Genomic DNA, 16,184 nt, shown 5'->3' on the forward strand with positions numbered 1-16,184 from the left:
ACAGCTATTCAGCATGACCATGCTGAGGGTCGTGGGTTCGAATCCCGCTGGTCGAGGATCTTTTCGTAAAGGAAATTTTGTCGATTCCCAGTTTTATATCCTGTAAATAAAAATAAAATAATATGTTTATCAGTCCACAGTCCGGGAAGTCTCTCTTTCAGCTTACGGCAGCCACAAGGAAAATTTTTACATTCACGATGATTGCTTTGATCGAACTAGCGTAAAAAGCTGGATAGCTCAGAAATCCCGTAGGTACGAACAAGTAAAAGGTACCAGAGTCATAAGAAATATCACTTGAGATAGGTAGACATGACACCCAGGGCATAGAGTATCTTCGTACCTGCCACACGATATACACATGCAAAAATGGTCAATCGGCAAAGAAAGCTCTCAGTTAATAACTGGGGAAGTGCTCATAAGAACACTAATCTGAGAAGCAGGCTTTGTCCCAGTTGGGACGAAACCGCCAGAAAGAAGAAGAAGAAGATGGATAACTGTTTTCGAAATTATGGAATGAACTTTTAATGATAAGTATCTCAGAAATATCCTATTTACGCATCATTGAACACCTTATGAAATGCTTTGAAAATGTTTTGTTCAAAACGTTCCAGAAATAGTTTAAATCTATCATGTCATAAACATAAGCTTATAAATATATATAGTTATAATGACGTAACTTTGTCCGTGATGCAGTTCTGTATCGCTATTTGTTTATATCTATTATCGTTTTTTTTTTTTCTAGATTCGGTGGCTGCAGAAACGCCTTTACTAAATGTGCCTCTAAAAAAAATCCCAGGTGCCTCAAGCATTTTGGCGCCCCCTGAAACCCGGCGCCCTTGGCGGGTGCCAACCTGGCCAACCGCTCGCTACGGCACTGACAATCGTGCTTGAATGGGCATCTTCTTCTTCTTCTTGGCATTGACGTCCTCACTGGGGCAGAGCCTGCTTCTCAGCTTAGTGTTCTTATGAGCACTCCCACAGTTATTAACTGAGAGCTTTCTATGCCAAAGTTGCCATTTTCGCATTCGTATATCGTGTGGCAGGTACGATGATACTCTATGCCCAGGGAAGTCGAGAAACCGAAAAGATCCTGGACCGACCGGGAATCGAACCCAGACACCTTCAGCATGGCTTTGCTTTGTAGCCGCGGACTCTAACCACTCGGCTAAGGAAGGCCCCCTAATCTAATCTAATTTCCCGAAAGGGAACCACGTGATTATTGTGCTGAAATCGGATTCAGGTTAACTACTATGTTAATGAGTCCTCTCGTTGTGTAGGGGTAATGCGCCCTGTCTAGTGAACAGGGAGTCGTGAGTACGATTCTCACCAAGAAGACGTGTAACTTTGTCACAAATTTCACATCAATTCGTCCATTTAATCCAATTGCAAGGTAGCTATATGTAATGTTTAGTTTTAGGGTAGTGGTTAAACTTCCACTCGGCTGGTTAGCGTTAGCGTTAGCGTAGTTACGGTATACTTCGTAGATTGGATACTAACAATATTCATGTGTCATTTAATAATCTCATCCAGACTGCTTTCAGGAACAAGGCTGGGGAGTTAACCTTGGCCCAATCTTGAACAATATTACTAAAAGCATGAGTACTGATATTCCTGGCCACGCCCATCTTTAACGTAACTTGGGATAGGGGAAGGAAATGTTGATGCAGCACTTACTTAATGAGAGGCCACCGACTCAGCGACGCCCTCATAAGTGCTACGGAGGTAGGGGTTGGGAGGGGTATTAGGTCACGTCAGGATTCGCCTGAAAAGCTGGCGATGGACCCAGAGCATTTGTGGTTAAGTGTTAATTATTTAGTCTTTTGAATGCCGGCATTCAAAGAGGGAAACGAATTTTATAAATTACAGTTTAGTTGATTTCAGTTCCGGTAGTGGTTTTCTGCTCAGAAAATAGTAAAAAGCAGAATCGATCCCTCCAGGGTCATCGTATTGGGACGAAAAAAAATGCCGGTGTTGAATGCAAGTCATTTTCACGTAAGTAACAATCAATCCGCAAACGACCCAAAAAAAAAACCCTGACAAATTTTACGCCATGCGGCAGGCCCAAACGCGTTAATTCAACAATATACTGTACTTCGAATAAAAAAAAAAAAATCTAATTGCAACGCAAAACCAGCTTCGTAACTATGTAACTACCGACAGTTATTAAAGCATACACGAAATCCTATAAAACCGATAAATAATACCGGAATCCGAATCCGGAAACATTCCGTTCTCAACCACGTATGTAATCCCGTTCATAAAGGAACAAACTCACCAAATGCTCCTGGAAGATAACGCCGTGTGGAACTAATTGGGCTGTACGTATCACCACGGGAAGCTAATTTATAAAGTAGTACGCCGTTCTAGAGCCATCAACACAAACTTCTCCGACAATCATCACTTCGCACTTTTTCTTCAATCTAATTAATGCACAGTGCTTTTTGACACCAAAAGTCAATCTCCCGGAATCGCACTAAAAAGATGTTCCGATCAAACAAATAGTTCGTAAATGACCTTAAACTTCCACTCGGCTGGTTAGCCGTAAACTACGAATCATAATTAAAAGCATAAAGAGGTAATCATTACTCAAAAACAGTTGTACCAATTTGTTTCATCATAGTATTAATATAATATTGTCAATTGAAATAGTGACTATGCACAAAAGTGTGCTCCTTCCTAGCTAAGGCTTCTAAGCAGGGTTGAGAAAAAATCTGAAATTCATTCTACAGTAGCCAAGCAAAGCGAATCACAGTCAGCGAAGCCAGTGAAACTAACGCCCATCGCTGCTGTAGGCAAACAGCCTTGAAAATAGCAAAACACCCGTTGCTAAGGGCAACCTAAAATTACTGTAGAAAAATGTTCTATTTCCCGCTGCATTTCCCGCATTTAGAGCCTTTAATGACACTGACGATTTAGAAAATTCATACACCCAACATAGGTTACTTGATGAGATTCACGTTATTGAACTACTGTACTGGGATGACCACGTGAGTTTCTCGAAATTCAAGCCTACTACTATTACCAGTCCCAGCACTATGGTTCTAAGAGGTTCTAAGTATCGATTGCATTGAACGAAAGCTCAACAAGGAATGTGTGATACAGTCATCTCTCCCTTACGAGATATTGAAGGGACCATCGAGTTAGAGAGGTATCGAGTTACAGAACACAAAAGCAGTGCAACTGCGTTCCAAGGGACCATCGAGTTAGCCATGAAATCCAACTTTTACTATGGTTCTCTAACTCGAGAGAGTTAACTGTATAAAATCTAGAAACAGAAAAAGGTAATAAACATGTTGATGTAAAACGTAATTAGATAATAATAGGATCAATTTATTAGTCAAAACATGTAGAAATCTTTTATTACTACAATACAAAATATAAAGGCACTGCTCTGTATAAATGCACATTCGTTACGATCTACGTTTTACGTAGGTTTGATTTACCTGATGGTCGTCTTACTTGCGTGATTCGTCATTCATTTGTATTCATTATTCAGGGCACGGCCGATAATCATTCGGCGAACTTCTGAAGTGCCGGCACCAATTTCATACAATTTAGCATCACGCATGATGCGTCCCGTTGGATAGTCGTTGATGTAACCATTTCCACCCAAAATCTGAATCGCATCCAGCGCGACCTGGGTGGCTTTCTCCGCGCAGTATAGGATGACGCCGGCGCAATCCTTAGGGTTGGCTTTTCCCATATCACAAGATCTGGCTACCGAGTACAGATAAGCACGGCAAGCGTTCATCGTAGTATACATATCGGCCATTTTACCCTGGAGCAGCTGGAACTCACCGATGCGAGTGTTGAACTGCTTCCGACTATGAGCATACTCGAAGGCTACATCGCAGGCAGCTTGCATCAATCCGACTGGACCAGCGGCCAACACCAGTCTTTCGTAGTCCAAACCGGACATTAATACGTACACTCCTTTGTTCAATTGACCGAGCATGTTCTTCGCTGGGACTTTGACGTCTTCGAAGACTAGTTCACACGTTCCACTACCTCGAATACCAAGTTTATCCAGTTTCGGACCTCGCGAAAATCCAGGGCTGTCCCGTTCGACAATGAAGGCCGAAATTCCATGCTGGGGCTTAGCACTAAGATCGGTTTTGGCGTAAATGATGTAGGTATCGGCATCTGGTCCGTTAGTAATCCAGAACTTACTTCCATTCAATACGTAGTAATCGCCCTTCTTCTCAGCTTTCGTTTTCATTGAAACCACATCGCTGCCGGATCCAGCTTCAGACATGGCCAAAGCTCCGATGTGCTCCCCGGAGATCAATTTGGGAAGGTATTGCTGTTTCTGCTCTTCGGTTCCGTTTCGGTGGATTTGGTTGATGCACAGATTAGAATGTGCACCGTAAGACAACGAGATGGCTCCGGAGGCGCGAGAAATTTCCTCGTTGATGACACAATGGTCCAAATAGGTTCCACCTAGACCTCCGTATTCAGGCTTCACGGTTGGGCCAAGTAGTCCGAGATCACCCATTTTCTTCCAGAAATTGCGAAGGTCCCTGCAAAAAGTTAATATTGCATAAATAGTTTAGACTTTTGTTAATGAAGAATGTAGGAGATGCCATAATCATGGAGCTTAGCGAACGAAATCGAAGAATACTTATTTCAAAAATACTACCAAATAGGTAAATATCGGACAACTCATGCAAAGCTTTTCACTAAAATAACATATAAATAAACACAAAACTAATGTCTGATGTTCCAGAGATTGATATAAAATATCAAATACGATTGAAAGGACCTGTATTTCACACCTTTCTTTGAGACTTACATCCCAAGGAGGTGCGTTCCCACTGGGCTGGTAGCAGGTATCTTGTTACTGTTTTAATGCAAATCTATAAAAAGTCGGGGTAACAACCAAACTACTGTTTGACATTATAGCAATTGGAACTGGATTGGAGATTGTTATTAGAGATTAGATTTGATGAACTGAAGTACAAAGTTATAGAAAAATCATTTTTAAGAGTTTTTTAAGTTGAGATAACTATAGCATAGATATCAAATGATTCTTATTACACATCTACATATATCGATTGATTTTCTTATTTCGACATTGAATTCAACATAAATCAATCGTTTTTGGAATTGAAATGGAATTCCGAACAAAATCGAATGAATTACATTAGGTATGTAGGACATTGCATGCCTCTAGGCGTTTAACGTTATATGGAAATTTCTGACTTTGATTATAATACGGCATTGAAAAATGATTATCGCTAAGAGATATGAGACTAAAGTCAAATTCTCCTATTACTAGGCTATCATGTAAAAGTGACGCTTTACAGCATAATCAAATAGTGATCGTAGAATACAGTCGACTCTCCGCAACTCGATATTCTATAACTGGATATACCCTAAAACTCGATGGATTTTTCGGTCCCTTTAAATTCCCATACCTTGTGCTCTCCTTAAGTCAATATTTCCACTAAGGTGTGGCCCACTTAGAATTGGAACAAACATCTTTGGTTCTTACAACGACTCTAGTGGTCCAATTTAGAAGCTGAACCGTCCATGCGTGCTCTATAATAATAATAACATCACATGATTTTCGTTGCAGCTTAATTCAAACGCATTTCTGAGAAATTCAACATGGAAGAAGAGAGAAGGGAAATAATGGATCATTGAAGGTATAGTTTTTGTCAGTGCTCACCGCATCAAAACAAAGGCGCCACTGTATATATTATTTAACATTGGGGCAGCATTGCTGTTCTGTAAAACACACAAGCACAGACAAACAGACGTCACACTCCCATCGTTGTCCATCGACTACCTTTTTAACGGTTGATTCGAAAATATGGTAGGTGGCCAATCCGCCACCCGCAGCGCTCACATCGTTTTTGTTCGTGTTTGACGTTTGCTCAGTACCGCCATCTGTTGGCGCGTCGGCCAAACACACCGATTTTAGTATTGGGCGTACATGTCCTCGTGACTATGAATTCGATCGAGATTTGTTCTAAGTGTACGTCTGTTTGTCTGTGACACAAGGCTACGGTGGCGCTATCTATGCTTTCCATAGCGGCCGTTTTGATTATTTTAATAATCCATTGCGCACAAAAAATAGAAAAAAAAAACCGTCTTGATCAGGAATATAAATTGTAAAAGTGTTAGGTTTTTCAATAAATACTGTGTGGCTCATACTGAATAAGTACAAAGTAACTATTTTAACAGATCGCAAGCCACAAAGGAAGCGTCGGGCAGTTGCTGTGCACCGTCAGCTGTGGATTAAAATCAGGACTATTGATTCAAATCCAAACATCCAAACCGTGATATGGCCAAAGCCGAACTTTTTGCCGTGCAGTACCGTGCAATGGATTCGACTTCGGATATTGAAGCCTCCGATCACACCATGTCTGCAGACAACAAAATAGGGAACAAAATTAGAGAAATGTGGTCAAATTCCGTACCATGAAGTTGTTTGATCAAGTGTTAACGAAATTTAAGGATTTTTTCATGATAGGTGATACCCTCGTAATTGACCTCAACTCAGCCCAGTTAAGAGATTTTGGGCTATTATAAAGCGGAAGCTTAGAGCGAATCAAAGTATCGCCAAAACATCGACGAGCTATAAACTAAATGGGATGAACTTGTCAAAAATATGGATGAAAATAGTGTGCACAAATTAATTATTCTTCTTATTAGGGAAATGGACTGTTTCTTGTTTAGAGTTGAATAAATACTTGCAAGTTGTAGTAAATGTTAAAAAACATTAAGGTAAAAAATTTGTTAACGTGATATTGGGAGCATATCGATTTTTTTTTCAATAATAGTTTTTAAAATACTACCAACAAAAGAATATTGCTTTCTTACTGCAGAGTTCATCTATTTATTGGAAATACAGAAATTTGTTCCTTTGATTTTGTTTTATTTTTTGTGTCGGTATATTCTATAACTCGATATTTCTATAAGTCGATAGTCTCTTGAATATCGAGTTATGGAAATCGACTGTAGATTGTTTCTATGCGTTTCCAAAATGAAATCTTATTAATTTTATGTATTCGATTTTAAAGCTTCATATGTTCTTGATTTCAACGAAAATAGCTCTGACATGAAGTAACATAATATTACTCTTTTCCTTTGCATTTGTTTTGCTTGATTGATTAACAGAAAATCTGATATTTCGTTGAGAATGTTGTGGGCCTCTCGCTATTAATGTTACCCGCATTATTGCGATTTTTTTCACCACTTAGACTTTAGTGATTTGAATTTCGTCTTTCTCAGATTTCGCCTTCGATTTCGCTGCCCCTTTTCGATCACCGCCGCCCATGCAATTATCCTGATGTTCATGACAGATTTCTCCGGCCGGCTCAATGTTTACCATTTTTTCTTTGTTCTCGACTCACCAGCTGGTCTTGTGTACACAACAAAGCCAGCTGGTCCTCCGATGTTTACAGTCATCGTCATTGTTCTCATGCTCCAGCTGATCGTGTTCTCGTGTCAAAACCAGCTGGTAGTGACTGAAATCAAGGATGAAAGGTGGATGGTGTTCGAAAATGTACCAGAAGTACATTATTGGCAGCTTCTCAATTTCGTCATGAAAGTCTAATCATTCGTGAAAATTACAATATCAGAGTTGCACCGTTTTACAGTGCTGCAATTTTGTCCATCTTTTGGGATTTATCTTTTTTTAAATATTATAAAAGCCTTGAATGCAGACAAAAAAAAAAGTTATTTTAATGCTAAGCATTATTTTTTACATAAGAAGGTAAATCCCTTATGGGGTGAAATTTGTCAATCACTTGTCTCAACTAACCTTTTACAAAAATTGGCTTCTGAATTCGAATATGCTCCCTAAATGGCAGTTTTGAGCACAATTTTTTTTTGCGTGCGCAAACTTGCAGGTTGTTGCTGTAGAGATTATGTTGAACTTTTTCACATTTTAATTAAATACAAAAACACTTTTTTCCGGCATGTTTAAATCTTTGATTAGAACCAGAAGTTATTATAGCGTAATTTCAATATTCATACAATGGTTTCTAAAAATTATGGTTATAATATAAAATTTCAAGAATTTACATGTGACTTATGTTTTTTTCGCTTATTGGATGTGTTAAAACATTTTTTTTTATTATTTAGTGATAATTAAAAATTCGGGGAAACAACATTTGACATGAAGCCATTAAGGATAAAATAATTTACACGTTTCATGGACGTTTGGCATAATCATTGAAAACTGAGTTCAAGAAAAAATGTTGTGGGTACTACCCGCTTTCCTATTACCGTAATTTGACAATGCTGCTATGTTTCAGGCATTATTATTGCTAACACGTTGTAACACGTTGCTTTCTTACGTTGTAAAATAATGGTTTGGATTTTAGCTAATAACATTTTTATTGATAATTTTCCTTCTTTCCTACATAAATTTTTAGCATTATAACTGCTATCATTTTCATCGATGGTTACCCCTTTTGAACACAAGCTGTTCTTTTAAGTAGTAGGTACCATTTATTTTTCAATTTTCTTTGTATCATGCCAAATGTTTATTATGTCTAATGACCATTATGCGAAATGATCTTTATGCCAAACGACTTTATGCCAAAAGGGCTAGTTACAATAAATTAATTAAAATTCAATACAAGCAAATATCACCAGACCCATGAAATACGCTCGTAAATCTGCATTAATGCGACCTTTCAGTGTGTTTCAGCAGATGGCCAAGTTATATCAACTACACCAAAACCACAATTCATTTTGGACATCACTTGATTTATGCCTTATATTAAAGTGGCCAGGCTTCAATGCGGGACATAAGTTGTTAACCTTTGAAAATTATTGAAAAAAAAAATAACACAAAAAATATGATCAAATTTTTTTGTTGTAAGTTTTTGAAATCAATAAAAAAATTATTGGTAGCTACTTATATTTATGAATTTTTCTGCATTTTTGCTCAGAATTTCACATGTGTGTGCAAGATTGTGCTGCTTTTCAACGAGTTTCACTTCCCCAAAATGCCATGACCCTTTCCCCGAATGACCCGTTTCCACGGAAAGTGATACCGTTTTGTCTCAAATTCCGAACAGACTCATATTCCGCACACTCGGTTTTTGTATGGCGATTTGGTTGAAATGTTTCGCTGAAATATGTCATCAAATCGCCAGGAAATGGCAGTCAATTGCAATTCAATTTTAACGTTTTCCAATCTATTTTATACCTCAGGAGTAGTGATGATTCTCTAGTTTATGGCCAGTAGAACTAGCTCAGATGAATTTATTTGCAAAATTATTCATTCACATACGTTTTATTCGTGCTGTTCGGAATTTGAATCAAGGTGTTCGGAATATGAGACAAAATGAACACAGTGTTTGGCATTTGAAGCAAAATGTTAATCCAGACTTTTAGGGAAAAACAATACTAAACATGTTTAAAATAACAATTTTATCACCAAATCCAGCAGCTAACAGTTAGACTTTGTGAAGAAATTAAAATTTTCACAAATATCAGCTAATTTATGGCTATCAGATGCATTTGAAGTCATTGTTGGTCTTAAGTGTTCGGAATATGAGTCAAAACGGTACACGTTTTCAAATATTCTAGTGGGGTTTAAAACCGAATTTTAAAGGAGTTGCAATCAAATTTTGTGAGTTTTTCAAATAGCAACATTTTACACACTGAATCCTTGTAAGATTCTGTATTGTTTACAATCCAAGAAAGAGTGCCGGAATTGAGAAAACATTTTGAGAACAAAAAATGCATTGGTTTCTTATTCTAAGATTCTGAACAAAATCGTGAGATGTTTTTCAACAGTGTGATGAGAAGACTGTATCAAATCATAAGCTGAAAATATATAGAATCAAAAATGCGAAGATTCCATAATATTTTCAGCATTTGTATCGACTTTTCCTTAAGGTGGCCAAACTGCCCTACTTTTTCCTACATGATTTTTCCGTACATACAGAGGATAGATGAAATGATTGAGATAGGAAAAATATTGCCTAGTTTCAAATGCTTAACTTTATGGAAAATGAATGCAATTTCATGCATCCGGAAGCAGTCGACGGAAAATTTAGCCTATTTTCAGGAACTCGCTTGGCCATACATATTGGCCACCGGACACCGGATAGGCTCCGGATTTTCCGAGGTCATGTCAAAATTGCATTCTTTTCGCTTGTATTTTTGTGCGGTGTGAAGTTGCATGAATATGATTAGTCATGTTTGTATTTCCAATCACGTATATATTATCCGGAGCTATATCCAAGTGAGCATCAAACTTCAAGATAATGTTTCCAGCAGCATATTCAGAATCATTAGATGAACTGACCACTCTATAGTAGGTTCCAGGTGTCCCGTGCAATGTGGCCAATTCAAAACATGTCCGAAATTACATCAAATGGGTATAAAATATCAAGATTTTAGAAGAAGTTGCTTCTGAAAGTACTTTCAGAGCTACAGGCTGCCATGACCAACGTATAGTAGATTCGAGGTATCCCGATGGAAGTTGCAAATTTCGCACATGTACGGAATTATATTAATATGCGTAACAAACTTCAATATATTTTTTTAAATTCATGCTTCCGGAAGCAGTTTTAGAGTCACCGTCTACCATGAACAGTAGGTTCCATGTGCCTTGAAGGATGTGGAGAGTTTTCAGAACCACAAGATGCAATAATCTCTCTAAAGTAGATTCCAGGGGCCCCTAGAGAAGTGGACAATTCGGAACATGACCACATCTCCTGGGCCACTTGTCACCTGCTATACAGTGGTCTGACAGCTGGTGATTCTGGAAATGCTTCCGGGAGCGTCACCTTCGAAAATCTTAAAGTTTGATTGATATGATTCCAGACATGTTCTTAATTGGACACTTCCCCTAGGGCACCAGGAACCTACTATACAGTGGTCATAGAAATAAATTGATCTGTAAATGCTTCCAGAAGCTTCTTCTTGGCATTAACGTCCCCACTGGGACAGAGCCTGCTTCTCAGCTTAGTGTTCTTATGAGCACTTCCACAGTTATTAACTGAGAGCTTTCATTGCCAAAGTTGCCATTTTCGCATTCGTATATCGTGGGACAGGTACGATTATACTCTATGCCAAGGGAAGTCAAGGAAATTTGCATTACGAAAAGATCCTGGACCGATCGGGAATCGAACCCAGACACCTTCAGTATGGCTTTGCTTTGTAGTCGCGGACTCTATCCACTCTGCAAAGGAAGGCCCAGACAACCAGAAATCGCATGAAAGTTCACGTTACAACTCGTTTATTCATACTAATTACATCAAACCCGCAAAACACTGTGGATAAACTCGTCAGATTGATGAATTTCCTCGCATAAAACACTTCTTTTCTGAGTTCATTTGTATATTTTGTTTTGTCTCGTACACTCGTACAAAGTAAATCGAATCAATCCGTAGCAGCTGTCAAATCAACATTTGTTATCATACGTTAAGTCGCATAAGATCACAGGTTAGTTCGGTAGAATATTTATACACTCGCATTGTATGTTATTATTCATCACATAATATATGCACGCATATCGCCTCCACTTTTGTACGTAGAAGGCCTTTTCGCGACATCTTATAAGTGAAATTTTGCACATACAAAGCCTCCAGGTGATTTCGTTATACGTACATTTTGGTTGTCTGGGGGCCCAGAAGCATAGTTTATACCCATATTGATGTGTTTCCAGACATTTTTTGAATTGGCCACATCCCCCGGGGCACTTGAAACCTCCTATACAGTGACCATGGCAGTCAGTGTTGCTGAAAATGCTTCGGGAAGCATCACCTTTGATAATCTTGAAGTTCGATACCCATATTTATATTGTTCCGATCATGTGCCTAATTGGCCACATCCTACTACTCTAACTTGTTTACAATTCAGTCATTTTTCAAAGAGATTCGGAGGGTTGTTCAAAGACAACATTAAATAATCAAGCTTTTTTTAATTTAATCAAAAAAGTTGTAAATGATTGGTGTGTTATCAAAGTTTGCGTAACTTTTGAAAGTGAACAATTTTGTCGAATAAACCATTACCCCACAACTTACCGTTATTTAATTAAATTGAAAACTCTCTTTCATAACATCATAACAACTCTTTGAAAAATAACTGAAATTCAATTAATAAATCACGTACAAAATTACAGTTGTAGTTCGTCATTCAAATTTAAGACAAATAGTACTACCGAAAGCTAAGATATAGATTCCCAAAATTGGTAATTTTGTATAGACAACAGCATTTGGCTAGGTACCATCAGTGTACATTGACAAGATTCTCACAGAATTTTCAACGAATTCAATACATAATTTTGTAAAATCCGGGGCAAGATTACAACATAACGTTATATAACATTTTGCCAGAAAACTAAACGAATTAATAATAAAATTATGAGTAAGTTTGTTTGTAAATAATTTTAAGCATTTTTAAATATTGCTAGGTGGCATTTCAAAATGATTATTGAGTGAGATTCCTAAGGAAGCCTAGGAACGAAAAAGGTTGAACAGGATTCTAGCACTTTTCAGTTCATGCTAATAATATTAGGTTTGATTCTGACAGAATTCAAATTACGATTTTAAAAACAATCGTGGATGTTATTTTCACAGGATCCAAAATTTCTGGGGTAAATTCTTCAATATATTCTGGACTAGATTATTATATAATTTTGAAAGGGACTCTCACAATGTCCAGCAGAATGCTTAGCAGCAATTATCTTTTTAACGATTTCTTCAAACGAAATTTACTTCATTTATTGATTTTCGTCAGATTTTATGAACTTCATTTATTGATTTTCGTCAGACTGCATGGAAATATTTGTGTGTTTAAAAATGTGGCCCGCGACACAAAATTATTCCGGCGATGCGGCCCGTGGTTCAAAAAGGTTGGACAGGCCTGACTTAGATGCATTAACAAATGCAATTAAATATTTTTTGAAAGTTCTTTTTATTTCGCCGCTGATTTCCTATACTTGGGGCTACATTGTGACATAAAAATAGTATTGATCGACACAATAGTTATTTTATACTAAATATTTGAACACATAGCTTCCCTTAGATGAGCGGAATCTGGTGCACTAATGGTACTAACTGTTATATATTATTATACTTTTTCGCTTCAATTGCGAGTTTCGGTGCACTTATCTTGGGGTCAGCATTAACCTGGCGAAGAAGCTAACATTCAGCCGCTTCATTGAAAATTATCCTCAACGATGTTTTGGGTTTGTTTTTACTTCAATTGTCAGCGTATCGTCAATTGTAGCGATTTATTATACTCTACACTATAGTACGCCCTTTTCCAACAAATTTGGTAATTTTCAATTAGTTTTTGCCATTTTTGTGAGTTTTATCACAAGTTTTCTTATATCTGACTATGTCTGTTTATTTCGTGCCATTTTAATGAAAATACTGTAAAAACTAAACCGTTCTTATTTTTCCATAGCAGATCATGCTTGAATGTATGTGTGTGCGCGAGTTAAATAAATGAAATGAATGAAAACTGTATAATATTACCGTCGATGGGGGTGACAATGGGTCTAGGGGGTGAGATTGGGTCAAAACGGAAAAATATGTTTTGTGAAATATTTCAGCTAATAACGCTGATATTACTAAAATTAATAATTCATATGTTAGGGAACATATTATTACACATAATTCATAACAATATGCATTTTTAGAAATAGTAGTTTTTGTTTACTACATCAATAAACTTGCATGTTGAAACAAGATAAAATTTACAACAATAAATTTCTCCTGTACAAAGTATCACGGATGTACTCTAGCCTCTATCGTTGTATTAGTAGAATGTTGAAAGTCTTTTCATTACACATCACATGTATTTTCCGGAATCTGTTTGATTTTCCCACAAAAAAATCATTTTATTCGGTACGATGTCTAAAACATTGAAAATGGGGGTGAGATTGGGTCAAGCAAGAACGATAGTAAATGAAATTCCAAGTCCACTTTTTTGACATTTTACGGTGCCGGGTGTTCTCTTTTTTCATTAAGATGTGTTTATTCTTTCTAAATACAGCATCTCTGAAATATCAAACAAGTCTACTTGAGTATTCCGTGCATTGAATAACAATACAACGCATTTTGACAACTTCTCAAACCAGCAACTGTGTTTCGTGCGCAGCAACATCGTAAATTTTTATCAAAAGGGTGTTTTTTCCAAATTTGATTATTTATCAGTGTTTTCATATTATAGAAACATCTCACGGAAGTACAAATGAGTTGGATCGCTGAAATACTGGGATTATGACGTCAACTTCTGCCTGAAATTTATTGATCGTGGAATGTCGCACCGAAATTTAACTATTTGCGAAGGATTAAAATAATCACTGTTTCAGTACACCCTTGGGGAAACTAAATGGGCTTTATAGCAATGGGGATGAGGCTTTGAAGACAATTTGAGGGAAACACCAAGAAAATTTATATAAACATGACGAAAAATGTTGGGTTTACATTTTTTTTCTCATAGCTCTTCAATTTTCAGTATAATCTTTCTTTTAAGTGGGTTTATCATACTTGTGAAACATCTTAGATATCTTTTTGTCTTGTTTGCATCGTTTTTTTGTCAAGATTTTTCAGCTGTGAATGGTTTTGAAATCATATTTTCAAAAACAAGTTATTTCAATTACAGTGACCCAATGTCACCCCCTCTATGGGGTGAGATTGGGTCATTTTTCATTCACTTGTGGTGCCGCTGTGAATAAATATTTGTCTCTAATTTTTTGAACAGTTGTTAATGTACCATCAAAGTACATACACACCAGATTTGAAGTTTATTGGAATTAAATTGCGATAATTATTCAAAAAATAAATCGCACATATCCCTTTTTGACCCATTGTCACCCCCAACGACGGTACACAAAAAATCATGCATAACGACAGGGTGGACGAGTTTTACTGTGACCTTGTTATTGATTATTTTTACAAATTTAGAGCTTAATCCATTCTAATATAATATTTAATGACTTGAATTGCATACAATTATCAAGACCCTTGTCAAACTAACGTAACGAGCCATTGAATTTGAATTCTTGTTTTATACATGAATAGTACGAATTACTTGTCTGGTAATGTTCAAGGTGGACGATTTTCACTGTGACTCACTGTATATAAAAAATCATTTTTTTTTAAACAGTTCTGGATCAGCTAAGGGGTTCTTAGTATGCCTCACTGTGAGTTGTTAAAAATCAGCTTTAAAAATTTGAAAAATAAATCATAATTGCACAGGTATACATTAGATTCGAAAGCGTCAAAAAATAATAAAAAGGATGCTCTTGGAAAATCATAAAATCTTGGAAAGACTAAAACTTCCTTTTCAAGAAGGTTAAATTTACAATCCAGAAAAACTTGATACATACAGTCATCAAGAGTTGCATTGCGTAAAACAAGCCCAAGGATACTCACTTGAATTCATTTTGCTTATCTATTTCCTGAGCAAAGGGGGCCAATTCTTTCTGCGCAAAATTGAATACCGTCTGACGTAACTACAAATAAAAAAATCGATGCAAATGTGGCTCAATTTTTTGTTGGGTTATCTACGTCACTAATGCCGAATTTTGTTATTTACCTGTTGCTGCTCTTCGGTGAGTCCAAAAATCGTCTCATCGATCGGGTAGTGGGACATAGAACGACATCCCGCACCAGCCAGCGCACTTCCCTGAGGTCGCAGCCCCTTGGTCAGGAATTTTGCTGCAGTTGTTAAGTTGCGGATCGACATCGTTTCCTTGTTCTATCTGGCGCACGACTACGACAGCAACAACACACCCAGGGCCAGTCAACCTGGTCAAGCAGTTGCGATGGACGAAGTTATTACTTATGTGATAAGCAAAATGTGCGAGGATTGGAAACAAACACGTTTACGCTCACTTTCTATGCGTATCGAACAACCGGTAGGTAACTGGGTGTGTAGTGAAGTCGCCAGGCTGAAACGATGATCCATTAGCGCATGAACGTATACCACAATACAGAGACTTACTGTTGCTGTGGTGGTTTTGGAAGTTGTTTTGCAAAATTAATTTAAATATAGCAGCAATGCGAACAATAAAATTTGGTCAACGTTATTAAGTTATAATTTTCATAAAAAAACATGTAGCGACTTTCTACGTTATTAATAATTAAAGTTTGGCACATAAAGATACTCTGTTCTACTTCTTGTGTAATGTTATTTTAGTTCAAGTAGGTATCATTTTTTCCATTATGTTTAGTTTAGATCAACAATATTTTTAT

General features: G+C 37.2%; 1 protein-coding gene across 1 annotated transcript; it reads right to left on the reverse strand.

The window, feature by feature from the left end:
* Positions 1–3,309: 3,309 nt before the first annotated feature.
* Positions 3,310–15,787, reverse strand: LOC5577139 (isovaleryl-CoA dehydrogenase, mitochondrial). Its single transcript, XM_001663177.2, has 3 exons — positions 15,526–15,787; positions 15,363–15,442; positions 3,310–4,520 (listed from the first exon to the last, which is right to left on the reverse strand). Exons 1-3 carry the CDS (start codon positions 15,673–15,675, stop codon positions 3,476–3,478), a joined length of 1,275 nt encoding a protein of 424 aa, XP_001663227.2. The 5' UTR covers positions 15,676–15,787; the 3' UTR covers positions 3,310–3,475.
* Positions 15,788–16,184: the final 397 nt, after the last annotated feature.

This window comes from Aedes aegypti, chromosome 2, assembly GCF_002204515.2.
Source record: "Aedes aegypti strain LVP_AGWG chromosome 2, AaegL5.0 Primary Assembly, whole genome shotgun sequence".
Taxonomy (NCBI): Eukaryota; Metazoa; Arthropoda; class Insecta; order Diptera; family Culicidae; genus Aedes; species Aedes aegypti.

Bases quoted from the DNA above. Each gene is read 5' to 3' on its own strand.
- LOC5577139 (XM_001663177.2), bottom strand. From the start codon at position 15,675: ATGTCGATCCGCAACTTAACAACTGCAGCAAAATTCCTGACCAAGGGG. The intron at 15,443-15,525 runs GTAAATAACAAA...TTTTATTTGTAG, and splicing joins TCACCGAAGAGCAGCAACAG to TTACGTCAGACGGTATTCAA. The intron at 4,521-15,362 runs GTGAGTATCCTT...AACTTTTTGCAG, and splicing joins GATAAGCAAAATGAATTCAA to GGACCTTCGCAATTTCTGGA.